This window comes from Nicrophorus vespilloides, unplaced genomic scaffold (genome assembly GCF_001412225.1).
Source record: "Nicrophorus vespilloides isolate i.1.1-1 unplaced genomic scaffold, Nicve_v1.0, whole genome shotgun sequence".
NCBI classification, from domain to species: domain Eukaryota; kingdom Metazoa; phylum Arthropoda; class Insecta; order Coleoptera; family Silphidae; genus Nicrophorus; species Nicrophorus vespilloides.
This window is the reverse complement of record NW_017098369.1, coordinates 269,871-295,813: the sequence shown is the minus strand read 5'-3', so window position 1 is coordinate 295,813 and position 25,943 is coordinate 269,871. Positions and strand designations below refer to the sequence as shown.

Genomic DNA, 25,943 nt, shown 5'->3' with positions numbered 1-25,943 from the left:
ATATACATAACCTATCAAATTATCCACATTGCTTAACTATTGTAACATGTCAAATTTTAACTTAATATCCAACAACACTTTTAACTTGATTTGAAAGTTCTGACATAAATATATTCATTCATTCAAAAGAAAAAAAACATCATAATTTATCTTATAATTATTGTTGATTATCTATAATCAGCTTTCACAATGTATAAATCAAGCATCAACTTTATTATGTGTACTTTCTCCATGTGATCATTCTAAGGCACATTCTTATAGAATTGTATTCAATTATTTATCAATTAGCATTAAAAACAAAATTCGAAAATAAAATTTATTAGAATTCTTCAAATTCCTAAATTTCACAACTAAAATTATAGATTTCTTCAATTATTTCAATAAACTCAATACTATTAATTTGTTTTTTTTATAAATATAAAGAAATATATAGTTAAAAATCAGTTGAAAAAAACCTTCAAAAAAGGTTTACTTCATCATTCCATCAATAATTATCTGTTTTTAAAAAGTAATTTATTTATTTTTTTTAAAGATTAATGAAGATTGTATATATGGTTGGTCACATTTGGGGTGCACCATTTTTGCAGCTCCTATTAAACTTTTAATTAAAAAACAAATGAAATTTATCGAATGTTATTTTCTCCTAGTTTCTTGTTTTCCTATTACTTCTTCCTCGGCAATATTAATTTAAGCTGCAACTTCCCTGAACCGTCTATTCCTATATTTAGATATTCCATTATACATTTACGAGTCCTATCGATTCTCCCTGTTCGTTTAAACTTTTATTTCTCTTTGGCCCAAATACTATTTTTTCACTCCCTCTCTTTGCACTATTTTTTTCTTTCCGCATTTGTTTCTTCTTTCTTTCTTTCATCATTTCGAATTCGAGTTTGAAATATTAAGGTCTATTAATTTTCGATAAGGTGATTTTTGCTTTGTTCGTTCGATGTAATTAGCTATTGAGCAAAAGGTGGGGGACGGACGATTTACCGTCGTTCTCGATCCTTCTTCCCATTCTTGTTCTTTTTTTATGTTGTTTTGTTTCTTTTTCGCCCTTCTAGGATTGAGGGTGAGCACGGGTCTGGTCGGTTCGACCTCACCCCAGGTATATAAAAGGGTATCAATAAAAATATAATAACGCAATAAATAATATCGTCCAGGTTGATACATAAATTAACGAGCGCCAGTCTCGAACCACCAGATGTTATCAACGCATTGATTCGCATGGGGTTCCAAACCCATATACCACCACTTCCGCACTGGAAAACCCATAAAACGTAAAATTAAAATACGAAAACCGTTTAAAACAGCAGCAGCAACGTTACACCAAACGGAGCCGTAATTAAGGTTTATTTTCTTAATTATAAGTTATGCACTCGTTGGCAGCAACTTTATCAATTATAACTACAGGAACCACATTAACTTTTTTTTAGCCACAAGATTTTCAGATTAAACACATTATTTTAATTATACTATAAAAGTTGTTTTAAAATCAAAAATTACGTAGATTTATAGCATATCCAAAATGTTATCACAACCTGCATCAAATACTACATCAACACTATTTTTTTATATTTACTTATTCACAATTTTTTATTAAATCTATATTTTGTCCTACACTTTCTTGATTTTTCCTAATTTTTAAATTTCATATTTCGAAAACCATTTTATTATTTGAATACATTTCTTTATTGTTAGTATTTTTAAAGAATATTTATAGATTTTTATATTTCAAATAATAAAAATAATCAATGAATTTATTTTTTTTGCCCCATTTTTCATCAAAGGATGAACTTTTTTTTCGTTATATATAAATGTTCATATTTTGAAAACCATTTTATTATTTCAATGCATTTCTTGTTAATATTATTAGTATTGTTAAAGAACATTAGTAGATTTTTAAATATACTATCAAAAAAATAATCATTTAATTTATTATTTTTGTTGTCCCATAGTTCAATTTATCAGAAAATTATTATTTGCAATGATGTAAAATAAGCGAAATTGGTTATGAAGTATCTAAATATAAGTTTCAGTTCCGGTGTTGTAGTTTTCAAGAGTTGCAATGATTCGTCCGATATTTTACGTAAGGATTTCCGTTGAATTTTTGAAGCATAAAATTGGGTAAATGAAGAGTGTACTAAAACTAGAACAAGTGGATCTTATTATATGGTCTTTATAGCGTTACAAATATTTAAAATTACTTTATAACCATATTTTATGGAAAAAAAGAGAAAAAACGTTTCTTTCTGCATTGGTCATGCATCGTGAAATACCTACACAATTTTTGAGACAACAGAAAATATTTTTTTAAATCTTGAAATTTTTAGAAAATTTTAAACAAAATCAATAAATGATCTTTTTTTGTATACTTTTGTATATTGTTTATTGACTTACATGTAACAAATTTTACAAAATTTATTCTCAACTCAGAATTGCTCAAATAAATAAATTTGAATAAACTAAAACTTTCTAAAAGAAATATTGAAAATTATAACAAAATTTCTTACTAATTTATTTGAATTATGTTATGTATTTCTTTACATTTTATACGAAAAAATACAAATTGGATCTCATTGGAATACAAGTAAATAAAGTATATGAATAAGGTGTCTTATTAATGTCTGTGATTTTATCGTCGCTTATATCAGAATGTAATTATCTTCATGTCTTCATTTCTGTATACAAGATGAGCTCTATGCTTATGCAATTCTCCAAGCTGTGCCTTTGGTTTCGCATAATGACGACGTAATTAGCCGATTCGAAACGTCAGTTGTGCTTTGTTGTGGATATTAACCCCCAGGATCTGAGGGGAGGCCAGAAAGGTGAGTCAACGCCATTTCCTGTCGGGCGCCAGGATATAAACTAAGCGCTGTCGATGTTTCCGGACATTACCTATTCTCCCCCGCATGGAAAAACTTCAACCAACTGGAGGAGGGTGGCCTTACGTAAACGTAAACTCAAATCCACAGAATGATGGGAACAGTCGCCGTTATTATCTTTTCTAATTAAGCTTTGGGAATAAAAACCACATAATTGGATATTTATCGTGTTCCGGACTATTGGATCCTGGAAAGTAACTCGAAAGCGCGGTGGGGGGAGGTCTTAGGACAGTGCCGGAGCCGGCGTCGCGACGCCCGCCTCCGTTGGTTTTGGTTGTGTGCACCCACCCCCCTGGTTTGAGGATAGGCAGGGGGCGGCTGAGATCAATAGTCGCAAGGTGAAGTGGTGAGTTTTGCCTCTCGCTGTTCGCCAGATTGCGGAGCAATCGCGCGAGGGGGATCCGAATGAATAATGGAAGACCGAAGGGGGGCGGCAGCGGCGGCGGCGCTTCGCCCCTTTTGGGTTCGTTGTGTTGGCAAACTTACTATTACGACACGGTACGCCATTTCCTTTTTGATCGATATGCATTTTCTCCGTATGTATTATACGAATTTTGATATTCAACCCTATCTCGAATGTTCATTCTTCGATAATCGCCGAAGAAGAATGCATAGAGAAAATATTTCCTCGAAGGAAATGCAAATTATTTTATCATGATTACAATGTAACGACTCCAAGCATGACTCTCGTTACACCACTTCAAACATTCAGTGTTTCATTCAATGACACAGTAATCATATTTGTGTTGTATAAGAACATTTAGCCTTGCACTGAACTTTATACACATAATTGAACAAAATACACAAACAAAATTCATATCAAATTCATATTGTAAATAACAAAAAAAATTGATAAATATTTAATATTTCTTTATATTTCATAAAAAAAAGTAACTTTTTATAATGTCAGAAATGCAACAATACAAATTGACATTCAAAATAAAATTTATTTTCGAACAAAATAAATGATTTTTTTTTACATTTTTCAGCAATTTTCTTTAAAACAATTATTGCAAATTTATATGAAAATAGTTGTTGCATAAGATCAAAATTCAAATTATTTGTAACTACAAACCAAAGCAATTTACAAAGTCGTTTCCGATGTGAATTCATTCCGCTCAGTGTTTATTTTTGTTTGTCTCATGTCAAAAATATTTGATTATTGCCTGCTTGTGGCATATCGCAAATAAAAAAAATACAAAATGACATATTTTTTAATATGTAATTTTATTTAAAAAAAACATTATAAATTCATTTGCGCAGAGTTTTTTTTTTGCATAAGATCATAATTCTAATTATTTATAACCTTAGGTTTCTACCCTTTTTTAATCTATAGTACAAATATTTTATATGAAAATCTATAAATATGTTTACGGAAATGAATATAATCTAAAATAAATTAACGACAATCAAATTGCAGTATTTTGCTATTAAATCACTAGAACTATTATTATTATATAAATATATTTTGAGCTATCTAGATAGCAGCAAATATGACTATTCATTTGATACTAAACGATACGAATTGCGTGCGTAAAGTTTCGGCACGCAACTTGTATTTTCAATTCGTAGGCTTCAATCAAAATTACAAACAATCAAGAAACTATTACATTTTGATAAATCATGATTATTGACGGCGACGAAGGAAAAATGATGGCTAATTTAAATAATACATTCAAAGCTATCGAACTCTTATGATTTAATGCGCGTTTAAATGAATTACTGAGACAGCAAAGGCTATTTTTTTCTATTAATATTAATCACTTGCTATTAGCATATGAAAATGAATTTTAATAATTTGTAATATGAATATAGATTATTTTACTATTGAAATAACATTTTTAAATCAGACATATTTATATACTTCTACTACTTTCTTTACTTAGTTCTTAATAAGTAATATTTATATGATTATATTTTAATTAAAGCATTCAAATTTAACTAAACTAATTATTAAAATGTAATAAAAATAATTAGAAAAAATTATAATTCTTTAATTATCCAATTCGTATATGTGTTCTTAAGTTGGACAACAAACATGTTCAACTTAAGAAAACATATTTTTCTTCTAATTTAATATGAAATTGAAATTGTCCATCAATTCAATTTGAAATCAATGCTACAGAACTATTTGTTCTTAAATGATGTGACAGGCCCATAACAATCATGTACGTATTATCGAACGTATAAAGTATGTACGTTAGGTGAACACTTTAATTTATTTAGCAATTCCTTAACAGTGACTTAAGAAATTGATTCTTACAATTCTTGTGATTGTTGTAAACAATATTTATATCATTAACTAAGCTTTTGGTAAATGTGAAGATGTATTGGTTCAGCAATACCAACGTTCATTGAGTGTTATACTTATTGGATTATGAAATGAAGTGAAATATAATAGTTGAATTAAGTATGTAAATAGTAAAATGTAAACAAGCATTTATCCATTAAGGACAAAAGCATTGCATGGGAGTAATTCATGTTGCAAGGTGAAAATGTATATCTTTCATTTCCATGCGTCCATTGAAATCGTTTATAATCAAACGGTGTGAATGAGCGCGTCTGGGCTATTACATAATGCAAAGTTGTTTCCTGGTTTCGTTTTCTTGTGTGTCGATCAGCTGATCGGTCCACGCACTATGGCGTGAGACCGGTCGAGGCACGCGACGGAGACGACGACGTCGGCGTCGGTGACGACGTCTGACCAGGCTGCATTTCCCTTCATTCAGAAAAAAAGAAACCTTTCTCCATCCGTTCACTCATACAATGGAAGAAACGACGGTTATAGCATGGTAAGATGGACGCTTTATCCTAGCGATGTCGTCGTCCATGGCAACCAGCGAGGTGGATCCTCCGGTAGCGTCGCGACGCCGCGCAATACGGCACGTGGCACGTCCCGCAATAATCAGAAGGGAAGAAGGAACGCGGCGGCAACGTATAAGCGGGATCGCGTGCCTCGATATGTGCAGAAGTCACGCAACCGGGTCTCTTTTTCCCTTCCGAAAAGAAGAGGGCAAATGGAGAAAAAAAAACAGTGGATAGGTATACTTGTGTTTGTGTATATATATAAGCAAGGAAAAGAGAAAGAAATTTAACGGTGGCGGACGGTAGTTTACCCACCTGCCCTGTACAAATGACAATTTGCTATCCGCAGTGCACCCTCCCCGAAACGAAAATTCGCGGGGTAAGTGGACGGATCGGGATTTACCCAAACCTCTTTCTTTCTTTACTTCCCTTGATCCTATCAGATCTAGACTGAAAGCGAGAAACGTTTAATGAACTCTCTTGGCGTTTCGGGATTTATTACTGGAGATAGAGTCTTTATGTGGATCTAAATAAGGATTAAAGTACAGAAGCGTAATCCTTTTTTATTCTTTGTCTTAAGAAAACTTTACATATATTACATTATTCTATTTCTCTCCTTTCATCTTAAAGAATTACTGCTGAAATCTTGACTAAGCAATTCTATCTATATAAGTAAGTGTGATCCTTACTAACATATATCATGAAAACATATTATTGTTTCTACATTTTATGAATCTAAATAAATAAGAAACAACATTTGGATATTGAAGTTATAGTCACTACTAGTTTTGTTTATAGCAGTTTATAAAATTATTCTTTGGATAAAATGAAGTTTCTTATAAATTTTTATTAAATTTCAGCAATAATTTCTAATATGTTGTACTTTTTGGTAAAGTCAGATAATTTTAAACTTAAATTATATAATAAGCGAATGATGGTAATTTAGATTACAAAAACGAATCAATTTTCGAATATATATTTATAATTTAAATAGTGACATAAATGTGCCAGACCATAAAGGGTTAAATCAATTAAGCAATATGGAATACAAATCTTTGAAACTGAAATAATTTCTTGTAGTGATGATATATGATGGTTGTAATTGATATAAAAGTTGGTGATTTAGAAATGAATTGTAATTATTAATCAACAGCGGAATTAATTACGAGTTATAAAAGTATTAAGATTGCAGCTGGTACGAACAGCCAAGTGCGATTAATCAAAGAGATCGCTTAATTTAGCGCAATTAGGACGAGCATCATCATCATCTGGGAAAATTATGAGTGATCATGACATTAACCTAGGTAACGATTCCATTATTTCATCCCGCTGCAAGGTGCGTGCGATTGTTAAGACTCCGAAGAATACGTGTGTGGGTTCTCTATCTGATAAGCTCTATCCTGCCCTCTAAATCTTTCCACCTCCCTCTCTTGATATTCCTTTTTGCTCTCTCGTTCACTGTCTTCCCGAGAGAAGGAGACTAAATCACATCTTCATTATCGGTCGGAGAGCAAAGCTAAATAACTAGAGGGTACTACCATAAATTTCGAAAACGTAGGTGTATGTATTTCAATTTATTGCAGCGGCAACAGAACGAACGAATGGAAAGAACGAACCGAAGGGGCCGTAAGTTCTTTTCGGTTAATTTTAAATCAGATTTATGTTAATTACCGGACAGGCTGCGGCTCGAAATGAATTTATTACGCTTCGAATCTAAGAAGCGCGCTCGAACCGACAACAAAATGCGAGGAGAAGAAGAACAAGTCCTCGTTGAAGAGGATAAGGACGAGGACGCGGTAGGAGTGATGAAGGGGAGGGAAATGTAAAGCAAGAAGTGGAAGGAGTTTGCGGATGATGCTGAAGTAATTAATTCGAATGCCAATATTCTATTCGACTCGCTTAAATTGAAATTGAGTAATTACAATCTCAATAAAAAGTAAAATGATGATAAAAAAATGGGATCAATATGAGGAAGAGAATCTAAAGTATAAAATGTAATTAATTCGAATATTAGTATCTCAAAAAAATAATTAATAGTAGAGAAGGAGAAGGAAGGATAAATGAAAGTGATAAACAATAAGGGATTAAAGGTATTTGTGGATGAAAGTGATGTAATTAAGGCGAGTATGAACATTCTTTACTCGTATAAAATGAAACTGGATGACTGGAGATGAGGACTATTGTAATGATAAGGATAAAGCAGAGGAAGGAGGAATGAAATGTACAACAAGATATGTAAGGAATTCGAAATGAATTTAGAGTAACAAAATAGAAGGCATAAATTGTAGATGATGAGGAAATAAGGATAGGGAAGGGAATACAAAAAGTAGGTAATATTTTGATCTCAAAAAAATGCTATGAGAAGAACATGTGGATAAGGATGAGGACGAAGAGAAAGTTGAGGAAGTGGACGAGGATGACGATGAAGAAAAGGTTGAGGACGAGGTTAATGAAGAAGTATCTATAGCAAGAAATAAAAGGAGTTGCAGATGAAGGTAGAGTAATTAATATGAAGGCGAATATTGTCTACTCGCGTAAATTGAAATTGAGTAATTCCGATGTCAAATGGGAGTGATTAATTATTCCTGGATGCGTTTCACGGGGGTTGCGCTCATTGTGATAAATTGGAAGGAATCGGTTCTGAGGGCGAAATGCAACCTAACCTGTACATATCCGAAAACACATAGGTTTCCTTTCCTTCCCATTATCTCTGTCTGTCTCTCTCTTTCTCCCTCCCTTAAATGTAATAATCCCAGTCAGGTCCTTTGTTTTCTTCCTTCGACTCGATATGGTTGGATAACACGCGATCCCCATATTGCCCCTTTTCTCTACAACAGTCAGATACGTACGTGTTCATATTCACTTTTACTTTAATCGTGAGGGCGCGCACACACACATCCAAACATACAAACGCACATGTACAGGGAACACGTGAGGGTGTATTTGCGGTGCACTGCATTTTATGACCGCCACTTGGGTGAAATTGGTGCATGCAATCGCAACACTTCAATATTAATCCAATTTGCATTTATCCGGAAAAAGGCCTTGCTGCGCGCTAGTTTCGTTTCCTAATCTTATACATAAACATTTGGATTTTACATTCCTCTTTGCTGCACCTTATTTTAATAATGGCGAGGCGAACGGGGAAAAAAGATACATCACCTGTTTATTATTTTGTCCCTGTTCTCAGTTTTCTTTTCCCTCTTTGACAACCTCAGTGGGCGTAAGAAGATGACTATCCGGAACAAACATGCGCGAAAGTATGTTTACCTGAGGATATAATACCTTCTGGTAAAGTTGACATGGTTTAAATACCTCCTAAACAATTATGTAATGTATTGAGTACGTTCCATCTAGATTTGTTCATCTAATTTACATTTAAACTGTTCAAAGCAATCTTTCAGATTTCACTAAAATTTATTTTTCTCTTACTTCAGATGATTATCGGGAATGAACATGAGCGAAACTATGTTTATGTAAAGTTGACAAGGTTTAAATAACTCTTAATGAATTATGCAAAGTTTTTATAATCTAGATTTGTCCACCTATTTAACATTTAAACTACTGTAAACTTTGTCACTGAACATGTTTTATTTTTAATATTAACCTCAAGCGTTTTTGGAGTTGTCTAAATGGAACATGTGCGAAACCATGTTTTAAGGATATAATCCTTTTTTGTACAGTTAACAAGATCTAAATAACTCCTAAAAGTTGTTTTCCTTATTAAGTGCTATTTTAAAATCTTTTCAAATTTGTTAAACCGGATGAAACAAGTACGAAACTGTTTACCTGAGGATATAATAATTTCTTGTAAAGTTAACACCTATTTGTTCTTCTCATTTATTCCTAACATTAAGAGCTTTGAAAAGATGTTCATCGGAGTGAAACAAGTGCGAAACTATGTTTACCTGAGAAAATAATCCTTTTTTTTTTGTAAAGTTAATAAGATTTAAATAACTCCCACTTATTCTTGAAATTTATTCCAATCTTCAAGAGCTTTTATAAGATGTGGATCCTATAATTACTATATTTACCTGAGGAAATAGTTATTTTTTTTTTGTAAAGGTGTCAAGGTTTAAATAACCTATACTCAAGAGTTTTTGATCATCACATGGATCATGGATATGTGTGAAAATATGTTTTTACCTGAGGATAAAATACTTTTTAATCAAGTTGACAAGTTTTAAGTAACACCTTCATTTGTTTTTTTTTTTCATAAAAAATGTCAACGATTTTAAGTGATGTTTATCCCACGGAAAACTGTGTATAGAGTTGACAAAGTTTAAATAACTTCTAAGCAATTATGTAAAGCATTGACTAAGTACTATCTAGATTTGCATACAATTTGCAATTAAAATGCTCATAGCAGTATTTCAGATTTTACTAAAAGTTTGTTGTTTCCATATCAACCTTTTGTAAAATGAACATCAGAAAAACATACATATAAATCTATGTTTACCTAAGGATATAATCCTTTGCTAATAAAGTTGACTAAGTAAGTTTTAAACAAGTTACTTAATGCGTTATAACTTCTGTTCGGATTTGTCTACATGTATTAAAATGAATGAATTAGTATATATAATATACTAAAAGTTGTTTATTAAAACATGTATAAATCTATGATTAACTAGGGATATAACCCTTTCTTGATAACAAGTTTTTAAAAAAGACTGACAAGATTTTAAATCTAAACGATGATACAAAACTTTTTATATCTCCTACTTATATTTACAATTAACCAACACATATTCATTTAAACTACTTTACAAAGTAGTTCATTTCGAAAGATATAAAGATAAAAGTTACATAATCATATTCGAAATTTAGCAAAAGTGCATAATACTTATATTTTCAGAATTTACAGAATTTTCAGGTAAAAACATGGTTCAAAATCATATATTGGAGATTTTTTTATACATTTTCAGCAAAGAAAAATATCTATTACAAAACACTATTAACTATATGTCTTTGCGCTCTTTTTGTGTTATTATAATTTATTATTTTTTTTATATAATTTTTAATGAAATGTTTAGAGAAATAATGCATTGTAGTATTAAATTAACTGAACATTTTAGGTATGTACTCCTTTTTTTATAGACAGCCACTTGCTTTTAAATTATTCACCTTTTATATCGACGTCTTGAATCGAATTTCGAATGCAACACCCCGTCACAATGAAGAAAGAGAGTACCAAAAAAAAAGGAAGAGAAAGAACGTAGGATAACGTGAGGAATGTGTCAGAACTAATGAGTTAATCAGTGGAAGTACGGAATAATTAGACACGGGCCGGACAATATAAATGTTCGGTTTAATTTTTATTGTTTTCAATTTAATGAAAAGAAAAGATTGGAACGCCATTCGGAAAATTTATGAGCGGTCGCGCGGCGCGCACATAAATTAAGATCGGTTTTTTTAATGAAGAGATCTCTGCTGAGCCTCATTCCTTTTAGTGTGAGTGCACGTATATATATACATGTATAATATATATACAATATTATATAGATGTGTGAGTGTAGCGCCAACGGGGTATAGGGCCAATTTAAAGGCGCACCAACTAATTGTTATTTATGTTATTTTTGTTTTGTTTGTCGCTCGTTTTGCGCCAAACAAATGTTTAAAAAAATGTATTGAGAGAGAGAGAGAGAGAGAAAGTAAGAAGGATCAATCCTGCAATTCCATCCAGCATCCCAAGGGCACAGCCGAATCGGCATAAGCGTTCATTAGAGGGGATTCTCATTAATTGAGTCGTTAAACTAATCACGCGTTAAAATACAAGAGACCTACAAATTACTTGGAACTGCAGCAAACTAACAAAAATACATTATGCTACAATTAGCTCCTAAATATATAAAACGAACGATCGTTCTGATAAATAAACTGGATTAATTGTAACAATCAATATTCTTAATTACCATTAGATTTTTTTATAATTTAATATAGATTTTTTATTTCTATTTCAACTTTGTTTCATTAATAAATTAATTACCACAATAATTTGTATCGTATCGTTCCTAATATTCCAAGCTATTTGAAAGTGGACAAATCGAAGTCAAATAAAAGTCTTGATTGTATAAACGGATTTATTTATAAAAAAAAATTGTTTTTAGAGTTTATTTCGCTTAATTAAGCTTAATTGTTTTGAAAACTTCAAACCGTACTATACGAGGTATTGTTATATCACATTAATAATATGAACAAATATATACATTTTATTGTATGTAACTTTAAAAACTGAACTTAATTACTTTTATTATAACATTAATTTGGTTTTAAATATTTACTTCAATACTAAAGAATATACTGTCCTATTTATCTACTACTATATTTTTTAAGTATATGTTTTGCGCATTTGGGACCAATTTTTCTATGTTAATCTTCAATATTTTTTAATTTAGTAGATTATCATACACAGAAAAACAATCAGCATCTAATTAATAATTTCAATATCTAATAATTTAGTTGTGACTTGGATATATTTATATATGTAAATTTCCTAAACAAATTATTAAATTCAATTTTGTATATTCTTCTGCTGTTTTTATCTCAAATTTTCTATTTTCAGTATTAAATGTTATGATTGTTGACTGCGGTACAAAAAAGTTGTAAATGTTCGTTCTTGGTCTGCAGTGTTGGTGTAATAGCAGATGATTCTGATACCTCTACTCTCGCTTATATAAAGAGCAATGACGACAATTCTGATTCAGAAATTATATTATTAATGTATTACAAATAGTTATGAACCTAATAAAAAAGTATTAGTTAACATGTCCTAATACAATCATTTATGCACTCAGTCTGGCAGTAACACATTAGGTGTATAAGATACACCGCTCGATTAGTACATACAAATTTCAGTGCGCGAGTAGTTAAAGGTTAAAAAATGGAAATACTATACTTTTTCTAGATCATGAAACAAATTCTCTAATTTTGCATTCAAGAAATGTCAAATTTGAAAATATTATTTTTTCTTAATAGAATTGATTTCTCATTAAAAAATATTCTACAAAAATTATATTGCAAAATTTCCATCTCAAATGTTCCAACTTTTTTATTTAAGTTGATATGCATTGAAAAATGGACACAAATAAAATTTTCTCATAATTTCTTTAAATAACTTTCTCTTATTAAACAATAATCATTTATATTCTATTATTTTAAATGTAAGTAAAAATATTTTTTATTATATACATAATTAATAATCTAAATACATATATAGATACAATTGACCCAGTTTTGTAAACTTAATATTACTTTTATTAATTGAAGAGTCAATTTCTTTATACTTATTGATTTCATTAGCATTGACATCTGTAAAGAAAAATATTATATAAATTATTTAAAAAAAATAATAACAAACGTCAGAATCGCGAGCCATTATTCGCAAGTATTATTTTTTTATTTTGTTTTGTTTCCTTTAATATGCACACATATTAATGATATATTTAAAATGCAATTTAATGTAAATAGTTTTCTGTAAGGTTTTGATTGAATGCATTATGCGCATAATGAGCCGGGCTTATATAATGCGGCAACGCTTCCACACAAAGTCGAATAAAAAATAAAAAATGCAAGAATTGAGCTGCAGATGTTTCCGCTCTTGATTCACTGCAGCGCGGCGTAGGGATGGAAATTAGTGAACTAAAATTTTTAATATACAAAACTGGACTCGGCTCATATGCATCTGCGCTTTTTAATCGATTTTCGGCTGTTGTGTGTTCAGTGCTGATGGTCAGATAACCAACCATTAAAATCGCACACACACAATTTTTAAATACATTGGACAGAGAGAGTGTAAAAAAAGAAACAACAAGAAGTAACATTAAAAGGATGAATGACTCGAGATAATATATAAATATAAATGAAACAAGATCATTATTTTTGTAACTAATTAATGGAATTAGAGAGTGAAATGAAAAATTACTTTTTAAGCAGACATTTAAATTTTACATCAATGTCAAAAGAAGCGATCGTTAGTTTCTCAAAAAAGCAGATGTGATTTTCATTTTGATTGTAATAAGATTTATAATTAGGGTATGATTTTATTTTCAATTAAGTTTTACTTTAAACAGATTTTTATTTACAAATATTATCGATAAATAATCTATAATTAATATTTTTATTAATTACATTTTTTTAATATTTGTTCTAACAAATATAATTGAAAACATATTCATATAACAATAAAATAAAACATTCTTAAATGTTACAAAGGTTTATCATAAGTTTTTCAGCCAATTTTTTTTATTATTATCTATTAAAATTTGTAAATTTGTTAACATATTGTAAGTTATTTACTTATTTTCTAATACAAAGCTATATATAATTGGTATTTATTTACAGATTACTTTACTCATTTCAAAATACTTAAAGGTGGGTAGACACTTCTTTTTATATGCAAAATATTGCATAGAAAAATATTCGAAAAACTGAACATACTTGCGTATATAAAATGCTGTACTTACTTACACTTTCTACTAAGTACATATATATTTTCTAACTTACTTGGCAAGTATCATATAATGTTTATGTTGCTTATAATTAGTTCATTTTTTCTATTTAGAAAGATAATATAAGTTATATAGATGTAACATAAAAATTCTATTTAGATTTGGTGTATATACAATTTTTATTAAACTTCGTAAAGTTATTAATTTGATGAAAATATTTGTATTATTTCTTTGTTGTAATAACAACAGAATAGATTATTTTTTTCCACAAATTTCATACGTATTTTTCAACTTCATTAGTTATATAAATAACTCATATAGAAGGTTTGGTATAAAGAAAATGATTTTTTTGTATGAATCATGAAGGGTGTTTCTATGTTTCTCAGTATGGATTAGTCACGAGCAACATTGTTTTCTAGGAGCTCTTTTCCAAATAATCGTCGTCGCATCAATGATTATAGGCAAATTGCATTGTTTTAACGTACGAGCATGCATTGCCCGTGGGAAACCGAAATCATTAGATCATTAGATGACTAATGAATGAATTGTATAGGGAAATTGTATAACATTAATATACAATGTATTTTCATTTTTTCTTCCATATTATTAACAAATGCACCCACAATACTTATATACTTTGTAATTATCTTTAATAATATTGCAATTGAACTTAAATTAATTAGTCAAATTATTATTTACAAATCACTATGAAAACAAAATTAAAAAAAAAAAATATTTTTTTAATATTTAACAATTTTCTTTTGCTTCGTTTTGCATCTAAAAACCGAGATCATTCTGCAACTTTACTTGAAATAAATTTCTTTCAAATACAAAAAAATATTTCTGTTTGTATTTAAGAGAATACATTTTATAAATAATATATAAAAATTACTAAAAGATAATTGTTTACATTCATGTAATTATAATTATAAATAAAGTTGTCTTTATGAAGATACTCGAATCACGAAGAATTTTTTTTCTAAAGCAATTTGATTAAATTAAGTTGATTTGATAAATAAAAATTCCTGTTTAATTTATATTTTTTGTTAATTATCATTATATTTTTTTTTCTTTGTAATGAGAAAATATGTACAATTAATTTTTAATGTAAAGTAAGTTTTTGAAATTAATCTTTTATATAAATACATACTGAAATATTGACTGCTTGATCTAAGCAAATCTTACCAATTATTGTTTGCTCCTGTTATTAATGACGATTTATTTTTTTTTTCAGTTTGAATCACGTAGTAATGAGATTCAAAGAGCAAAGTTAATAATAGATTTGTGTTATAAATGCGCATTATCGATTGTCGGCGGGGTTCCTACAATTATTTGAGCATTAAAAGAATTTGCATATTTGGCGGTGCGATAAAAGGGGGATCGATCGATGGGTGAAGGGTGGGTCGTTCCAACTGTACAGGTCGGTGGTGGTTGTAGCGGCGTCGGTGTCGGTGCCGGCGTCGAGGGGAGGCCGAAAGATAGCGTCGCGACGCGGATTCGCGAAGGGAGGGTGAGGAGACCACGCCTAAATCAAATATGTCGCCCCCTCCTCTAAATACTGAACTCGAAAAATCATTGGTCCATGTCATGCCTAGTCATCTTCACAAATCTCCGCATCGTCATCATCATATGCATCTCCCTAGTTTTGCCTCTCGGATGCGCAATAGGGGAGAATCCGGAAGAAGGGGTGTGCTAGAGAAGGCGGCTTTGCTAAAGCTGTACAAGACCTAATCCTCGCAGTATTCTATTTAAATAGGATGAATTACAACTTAATAAGGCGCCACGCGAGGTGTAAATATGCCCTGGACACGAAATAACAGGATTTACACACTTATCGCTCGCCTTTTATATTCAATCAATTTATTTAAATGATAGTAATAATGCCTACGGCACGAATACCTAAACACTCGTATCCATCAAATTATACAATTGGATCGTTTCAAAATCGTGGACGGAATTTATTTCTCGACTTACGAACATCCAAAACAATAATTATTCAATATTAACCAACGTTAATTATCCAACTACCAATAAAAAAGACATCTGCAAACAATTATTAAACGACAAACATAAGTTAATTCACAATAATGATCACATTTCAAGCATAAAAAAATATCCACAATTTTTTTTTAATATTAATAAAATCGATACAAAACTTAACAACATCAATAATTTATTATTTTTCTTTACATTTATTAAAAATAACCGGTTTGTTTATAATATGACAATATTTCCTATAACAATAGAAATATGAAGAAAAACAAAGATTCGAGAAAGACATTTACTTACATTATTTACTCACTTTACTTAATCCCTTCGCTTACTTTTTTAATTGCACCATCTGCTTACTCCCTTTACTTACACTCTTTATTTACTCTCTTATTGCCGTTACTTTTTCCATATACTTACACTCTTTACGTATTCCCTTTTCTTACTCGTTGTACTTACTGCATTTACTTTCTTTATTTACTCCCGTTGCTTATTTCCGTTACTTACTCCCTTTGTTTACTGACTTTACTTAATCACTTTACTTACACTCTTTATTTACTCTCGTTACTTATTCTCTTTTACTTACCCCTTATACATACTGCCTTCACTTAATTCTTTTATTAACTCACTCTACATTCTTCATTTACTTTCTCCAGCAACTTCCTTGTTTTACTTCTGTTACTTATTCACTTCATTTACTCACAATACTAACTCCATATACATAGTTTACTTACATTACATACACAAAAATAATTATAAGAATAATAATTGATGATGATGATTTCTTATAATTTTCTTAAATTAAAAAATTATAAATTATGAACAAAATTTTATAATTATTAAGAATTACTAATTTGCCTATTGTTATGAATTTATTGAATTTGATTGTTTTTAAGGAAGTAATTTAAGTGTTCTAGTTCCTCTTGTAAAATATTTGTAACTTTTGTAAGAATGACAATTTTTATATATATTTTAAAAATTCTTGTAATATCAAATTGCCACATTGAATATTTAAATGACTCAATATTCAGATACAATTAATTCATTTAAGAATGTGTAAATATAGAATTTGTATCTGATTCTACCACAAATACAAATATTATTTTATAGAAATAAAATAATACTCTATAGTTAACAAGTTATTGATCACCTTAATCATATTATATAATTAATTAATAAATAAGCTAATAATAATTATATAAATTACATGTTTTGTTTGGTTTGGTATAGAAGGAAAGTAAATATCTTTAGCTAAGATTTTGCAAATCATGTTGGAGTCATACACCAATACAAATATTATTTGATTCCAATAAAATTATGCTATGTAGTTTATTGATCACCTTAATCATATTATATAATTACTTAATAAATTATCTAGTAATAAATAAATTAGATATTTTGTTTTTTTTTTTTGGTCCAGAATGAGAATTTGCAAGTCATGTTGTAGCCATAAGAATTAAGTGATTACCGAATCAGTTGATTTATTGTTGGCAGAAGAGAGGAACAAACAAAAAGGACCCAGCAGTGTTTTCTTCCACTTCTTCTTCTACTTCTCCGTGTAATTTGAATAAAATGTGTTGGTTAGGTGCGGATGGATTTATGGTATTTGAACGTAAGGTCAATTTGAAAAATATTTTGTTAACAAACTAATAAGCGGCTACCTAGAGGCCGCTGCTGCCATAAATTTCGGTTCGTCCTAAAAGGATAATCCGAAGCCACGGTCCTGTCGAAACCATAAATTCCGGACCCCCCCGAAATTTACGAGCGCAAAGCCATTAACATATTTTTCATGTGGAATAAATATCAGACTGTATATAGTAAACTGGGGGGGTGAGTAAAAGGGCAACGGAAAAACAAATAAATAAAGTTCCGTGTGTGTTTGAATAACGGAAAAAATAAAAAAAAAAACTGGAAAGAAAAAAAAATACTGCAGGATGATGATGAATTGCGGAATTTGAAGAGTGGATGTACCTTCTTCGATCAGTCGCGTGTGCTTCGATCATGACATCTTCATCATCCTGAAAGAGCTGGAAAAGAAACCACCTGGTGATGCTATTGTTACGAAGATTTCGCGCTGCGAATCTTGTTGGTCCATTCTTCGCGTCCGGCGATGCGTGGCCGCGTTTTTCGGCTCCGATTTCGGCTCGACGTATCGGATTTCCGATGAATTCACCGAAAATGGCACACAGAGCTTTTTTTAAGTCGTTTAAAATTATCTCGCAATTATTTTTGTTACGGATGAAACATAACATCTCTCGGGTCACGTTACCACTTTTTTAAAAACGTATTTATGTAACAAGAACGCTTCTGTCTCTCAACCTAAAATTTATTCATTTTGAAAGCTTTTACATTACTTAAACGACAGCTTCAATTTAAATCATTTCAAAATATTTTTATTTTGTTTTGAACAATAAAAATAGTTAATTGTTCAATTTATATTTTTTTTAATTAAAATTTCATGTGAAATTAATCTATAAATTATAATTGAAATTTTACGTTTATAAAGGGTGTCACAAAATTAACGCAAAAATCACAATCTGAAGACTAAAAACTGTGTTTTCTGTTTAATTCAATTTAATATAATCTAAATTTAAAGTTATAATTAAGTAACATATAAATTCTTTTTTTCTAGTGATTATTTTGTAAGAAAAATAAACTGGTTTAACATTGAATAAATAATCTTGAAAAAAAATATTGCTGTTAATTCTTTGCGCTTTAAAGCATACTGACTTTCACTTAAGAAAATAATCTTCAAGAATCTAGATCATCTTATACCCCAGTTATTCTAATTATACACATTTTTAATACTTTAATAATTTATTAATCCATAGATTATCAAAAATCAAACAAAAAACTATATTACATATAATTCTATATCAAATATTCTAATAATGTTCACTGATATTCTACGGTTTACCATCAATTATTGTTAAACAATAAAATAAAGTTATAAGAAAAATAACATAAACCTATGGGAAAAACACAGTTAAAACAATAAATCTACACAAGTAGATGATTTATAATTTTCTAAAATGTCCAGGGAAGAGGAATTACTTTGATTAGTAGTCAAGGAATAAATTTTGATACCGTCCGTTGTTGATTGATTAACGAAGTTGTCTGATTCAGTTGTCTCAAAATTTGTTGGATCTAGAAATTTAGGAATTTCTGGAGTTAAGTTAGCAATTTTCTAGTAGGTCAAGAGATCATATTACTATCTTTAATACAAAATATAGTTTGATTGGATTTGTTGATTTCTATTTATTTTAAGAATCTTAAGGTTATTAATTTTGTAGTACATCTCAAAAATTGTAAAATCTATAGTTCCGAGGCCAGTAATTCTCTAGTAGGTCAAGAGATCATATATATAGCAACTAAAAACGTGGATGCATCTCTTCGATTATCAGATAGTAAATTATTAAATGAAGCGCAGACGAAATGATTTGTGAAAATTGACGGGATCCCTAATATTTTACGTCCGCGAAGGAGCAGAGAGGTAGGCGATGTGGAAAGAGGAGTAGACGGAGGTTTATATTAAATATATATAGTTGAGGTTAATTCGTATACGAAGCTTATTTATTTGATCAATACCGGGGCCGCCCGTGGAGCACCAGAGTTGAGCGCCAGACTCGCCGTCTGCCCTCGCCCTAATCAATATACAAAAAAAAATATGTGTATATATATACACACACTCACACACACAGACACACTTCTGGCCTGTGAGAAAGAGAGTGAGCATAATCTACCTGTGATCCAGACCACATAAATCCTCGAACGTACGCACAGACACACACACACACATACACACGCATTTGTTTGCGTTCGATTCACCGCTCGATAATAAACATGTCCACACTTTTAGACCTCCTACCAGAAACAAATATTGTTCTTCAACCGCGTTTTAATTGGGATGACTTGCTAGAAAGAAAAAAAAAAAGAAGGAAAAAGCGAAAGTTTCGGTGATGGTTAATGGATCTGCCAAGTGAAGAAGTCAACTATGATGATTATGATGATGTAAGTGTGTCAATATAACAAAATGCATTACCATCAGACACTACCTTTGTTTACTCTTCATTAATACTTCTTTACTACCCTTAATATTTACAATCAAAATTTTTCAATGCGACATTTTTAGTTTACCAATTTTTATACCTTGTAGAGAAATGTACTTACAATCTGTTTTTTTCTAAAGAAAATCATATAAATCTAGGGTTTTTTAGGTCTTATAGTCCGAATGAGAATCTTATCTTATCAAAAGAGAAATATAATGTTTATTGAATTAAATTTTACATCTAATTTCGTAAGCGTTTGCAATGGATATGTAATCTTCTCAAAGTCCATCTATAATTGTGATATTCACAAAAATTGTATACTCACTGAAATACTATACATCTTATAAACTAATGAAACTAATTGTTATAATTTTTTTCATTAATAATTTCATATTATAACAAATAATAAACAATTAGTTTTTTTAACCATTTTCAAATGGGATGACTTGCTAGAAAGAAAAAAAAAAGAAGGAAAAAGCGAAAGTTTCGGTGATGGTTAATGGATCTGCCAAGTGAAGAAGTCAACTATGATGATTATGATGATGTAAGTGTGTCAATATAACAAAATGCATTACCATCAGACACTACCTTTGTTTACTCTTCATTAATACTTCTTTACTACCCTTAATATTTACAATCAAAATTTTTCAATGCGACATTTTTAGTTTACCAATTTTTGTACCTTGTAGAGAAATGTACTTACAATCTGTTTTTTTCTAAAGAAACTCTTATAAATCTAGGGTTTTTTAGGTCTTATAGTCCGAATGAGAATCTTATCTTATCAAAAAAGAAATATAATGTTTATTGAATTAAATTTTACATCTAATTTCGTAAGCGTTTGCAATGGATATGTAATCTTCTCAAAGTCCATCTATAATTGTGATATTCACAAAAATTGTATACTCACTGAAATACTATACATCTTATAAACTAATGAAACTAATTGTTATAATTTTTTACATTAATAATTTCATATTATAACAAATAATAAACAATTAGTTTTTTTAACCATTTTCAAATTATATATTTTTATTTCAAAAAACACTCATTTGTTAAGCACTCATTAGTGGAAACTTGTCGTCCTTAATTGGATTCGTAGAACTAATTACTAAATGCATCGTATAAAAAAAAACAAGTATTTGTTCTGACTATATATTTTTTTTAATAAACGTATTCATCAGTCTGTTATTTTTCTGCATTCTTCGTTGTTGTTAATAATACGGACTGGTTACGTTCCAATATTTATTTAATGAAAAAAAAGGAGTATGTTTAGAGTATATAGCGCGTATTAAAAAGTACTGAGGTAACAATGTCTAATTACCGGCTAATTAGTCGTTATCGGCTGATATGCTCTACTGAGATCCCGTCGAGCCGACGACCGTGAAAAATGTCTACTGATCTTCAATGGAGATTACATGGATTCCAAACAAAAATAAAATAATTATGAACTGAGATGGATATAGTCTGTGTCTGTACAATAGAAAGAGTTGATGCGTATGAATCCGAAATATTATTTACTATATTTCGGATTCATTGAGGTTGAAAGTTAGGTGTTAGGTACAATGCAAACTATAGAATGATAGAATGTCTTCTGATTTTTGCAGATGATTGCTTGTATACGAAATGAAAATATAACACTTATGAACTGAGATGGATGTATTACCATTTTGTTTAGGAGGAAAGGTTAAAGTACAAATTTAAGATGAAATTTAGTTAATGGGTGCAATGTGTGTACTGATTATAATGAATATTGGATGAATTCCATCGAAAGAATTAAATTCAGGTCTAAAATTGCTTTTGGATACAATAGAAACTATAGTTTGATTCAACAATGTTGTTTGTTTTTCGAACCAAGATACACAATTATTAACTGAGGATCTTAGTTAGAACATATTAAATATAGTGCGATTAACAGTTGCTATCTTCTTGTTTCAGTGGTGATGCATAAGGATAAAGAGGATGGTGGAGGGTTGCACCGTTCCCGAGACCTAACCGCTTTCGACCATACACCATTAGACGGAGAAATGTTCCTTCAGGTGAGAGCTTATACCAATGCACGTATAAAGTACATTGGTTAAAGTGCGAAATGTAAAGTATGAAATCAAAAAATTGTATCGTGTTACAGGCATTAAACGGGTTCCTAATGATTTTAACATGCGAGGGCGAAGTGTTTTTCGCCACGCACAGCATAGAAGGTTACTTGGGATTCCATCAGGTGTGTGTGCCCTTCTCGCTCAGTTTTCCGTATCGATTACAACGTTTTGTTCTGCTTCTGCTCATTCTAGTCGGATATCGTGCACCAGTCCGTCTATGAGCTGGTCCACTCCGAGGACCGGGAGGAACTCCAGAGGCAGCTCATGTGGAATTCATTCCTTCCGCCGGAATCCGCAAACATTGGACTCCAAGACGTGCTACTACCAGACAACTGCCACATGCTGGAACGTAGCTTCACCGTGCGCTTCCGATGTCTGCTAGACAATACTTCCGGCTTCCTTGTAAGACGCAAACACACAAAAATTAAAGTCACGATTATCTAATTCCGATTTTAATTTCGTAGCGTTTGGATATCAGAGGACGCGTGAAGGTTCTGCACGGGCAAAACCGAAAGTCCGATGAGCCACCGCTAGCCCTGTTCGCGATCTGCACCCCCTTCGGTCCGCCGTCTCTGCTCGAAATACCACAGAAGGAAGTCATGTTCAAGAGCAAACACAAACTTGATTTAGCTTTGGTTTCCATGGATCAGAGAGGTAAAATGTTGTTGGGGTACTCGGATTCTGAACTGGCCAATATGGGAGGATACGATTTAGTGCATTATGATGATCTTGCTTACGTGGCCAGCGCTCATCAAGAACGTAAGCTTTAACTTCAAATGCTGATTCAAGAAGCTAATATTTGTTAATTGCAGTACTTAAAACTGGAGCATCTGGTATGATAGCGTATAGGTTCCAAACTAAAGAAGGGCAATGGCAATGGCTACAAACTAGTTCTAGATTAGTATACAAAAACTCCAAACCAGATTTTGTTATTAGTACACATAGACCTTTAATGTAAGTAATTAATGTTTAAATAAAGATTTAAATTTACTATTGTGCGTTGTTGTTTGCAGGGAGGAGGAAGGTAGAGATTTATTAGGTAAACGGACAATGGACTTTAAAGTGAGCTATTTGGATGCGGGTCTACCGAATAGTTACTTCTCAGAATCGGATCAATTACTGGCGAATACTACAGTAGCTCAACACAACTTGCCTTCAGCTCCGTCCAGGGTAAACAGGCGTTACAAGACGCAATTGCGGGATTTCCTGTCCACATGTCGGACGAAACGCAAACTGTCGCACAGCAGTCCAACTGGACAGGTGACACCTCCGACGAACCCTTCGACGGTGGCCGCCTCCGTAGTCAGCCCTATGCCTACGGTGGACTACATCGGTGATAGTTACAACATGTATACGACTTATCCACCAGCAGCGCCTGACCACAGTCTGACTTCCTACATGAATCACACAAATTTCCAGCATAGCTTATACCCGGCTCCGGCCATCGACAACCGGTATCTTACCAGCACAGAGAACATATTCCATCAATACAGACCGTTGAGTACTTACTATCCAGAATACCATTCGCCAGCAGCCAGTCCATACGTTGGTAATGGGTTCCTAGAGATGCCCACCAGGTCCTACGACCCGACGACCACGACTTCCCACCACACCTACCGCATGGAGGACAAACTGTATCCATGCCAGCAGGAAACTCCAGCTAAATACCCGCCATACGTGGACACTTCCCGCAGCTACGTAGTGACCAACCCTACGAACTGGCCATACTCGGTGAGCCCATCATCAGGAATTATACAACCTGTGCAAGTCATGAGCACACAAATCGACCTCAAGAAAGCGAAGCCGTCGTCGCCGAACACTGGACTGCTCACTCCGAAGATGGAGGAGATGAAGGAAGGCATGATCGCAAGCCCAAATAACCACCAGCATTACTCTCCGACCACCACGGCCGAGATGCCACGTCAGACCGTTCTCATGTGGGGATCGAACCATCACCATCACCAATCGCCCACCAGGTCTCCGAACGACTATCCTACACCGGTTTCGGAGACCTGCGATGTTATCAATAACCAGGAAATGTGCAAGTGGAACGGCGAAGCGAAAGCCGAACCCGCTGCCGTCACTCAGACCAACGATGGTAGCCCTCACCAACAGCAGCACCACGCGAACCACCACAACCATCACAATTCTCGCGTCGTCATGGTTCTATGATGAACATTCTGCGCTGGCTTCCAGCACCTCCTTGTACATACTTATAAATACCTTAAAGAATTAATATATGGCACATATTTTAAAAGAAGAAAATCACATAAAAAATCTTCCTGCAGATTCGAAGTAATTTATTCGTTGGTGGTCTCATTTTATTATTTGTTTTTATAATTTTTAATTGACTCATTCATTTTCCATTTTGTAATCTTACGTCTATGTCTTCGAAAAAAAAAATGAAATAATCAAAATCAAAACATATGAGAGAATAAAAATTAATCCTAGCAGTAATAGTTCGTGAAGTGATGTAATATATTTAAAACAAAAATATTATTATATAGTTAGTATATATGAATATAAAGAAGGAAAAAAAAACATACAATGAAGGGAAATATTTGCTTTAAGTATATATATTTTTTGTTATTTATTTTTTAAAGCAGTGAAACAAACATATGCTAGTCATTAATGGAAATAAAGAAGGAAAAGAAGATACTTTGTATATGTTGTACATTTATTATTTATATACATATTATTATTATGATAATTCAAATTGCATTATTTTATTTTTATTTTGTTTGTGGTCTAATTAATCAGTTAGGTGATGAGAACGGAAACTCCAAGGATTTGTTTGGAGGTACGTTTCGTTGGTGAACTCGATGAATGCAAAATATCCTTTACTTTGTCATATTAGCACTATATGCTTCGAAGATTTCAGTTACTTCTCTCTTGGGTATTTGTTTTTTTAATCCCGTCCTATAAACGATCGGTACCTAATTTTTTTTTGTCTTAATTTTTAAGAAATATAATTAAAATTACATTAAATAAAAAATGAAAACATTTGTAAAATAAATTTAAGAAAAATTTAAACTAAATGAATTGTATTACTTATTAAGTACTATGTATGACAAATGTATAAAATAATAAAATTAAATATTCGATTTAATTATTTTAAAGTTTGGTTTGATATATGAGCACTGTAATAAACAACTTTTGTATTATATACGACTTTGTGTAAGGTATATTTCTTCATTTAATTTCCCTACAAAAATATAATACTCTTTGGAAATTAAATTTGAAGTGATCGAGAAGGTATAGTATTCATGAAATATTCTATTTAATTATTTTCATTTCATTTACGTAATACATTAACACCTTACATGTTTTGAACTTAGTACTTTTCTATTAGAAACTAATGACTTTTTACAAGTATTATTACTGACTCTAATGGAATAAAGTCCATTTGTTCAAAGTTTCGTAACAAGCTTAAATATAAATAATAATTTAAAAAAATAAAGAATAGGTTTGTGAAATTTAAAAATAAAATTGTTTTTGATTTAATAGTAACAATAATTAATAAAATTTTAAAATCAAAATAATTATTATGTTTGTGTTTACTTATATATCTCATAAGGTAAAACATATTGTTTTCTTTGTTTAGAAACAAATTTTAATAATTATATCTACTAATTAATAATCAATTATAATTGACAATTATAACAATTACAATTTGTC

At 31.1% G+C, this 25,943-nt stretch overlaps 1 protein-coding gene across 1 annotated transcript in view; it reads left to right on the top strand.

Annotated features, from left to right (window-relative positions):
- The window catches only part of LOC108562270 (aryl hydrocarbon receptor protein 1), an 87,847-nt gene extending 63,337 nt beyond the window's left edge, over positions 1–24,510 (top strand). Inside the window, exons 3-8 of the mRNA XM_017920547.1 lie at positions 22,108–22,208; positions 22,298–22,387; positions 22,458–22,667; positions 22,730–23,024; positions 23,078–23,219; positions 23,279–24,510. Coding sequence (XP_017776036.1) covers positions 22,108–22,208; positions 22,298–22,387; positions 22,458–22,667; positions 22,730–23,024; positions 23,078–23,219; positions 23,279–24,437 — 1,997 coding nt within the window. The 3' untranslated portion in view covers positions 24,438–24,510. The remainder of the gene's footprint in view (positions 1–22,107; positions 22,209–22,297; positions 22,388–22,457; positions 22,668–22,729; positions 23,025–23,077; positions 23,220–23,278) is intronic.
- The last annotated feature ends 1,433 nt before the right edge of the window (positions 24,511–25,943 follow it).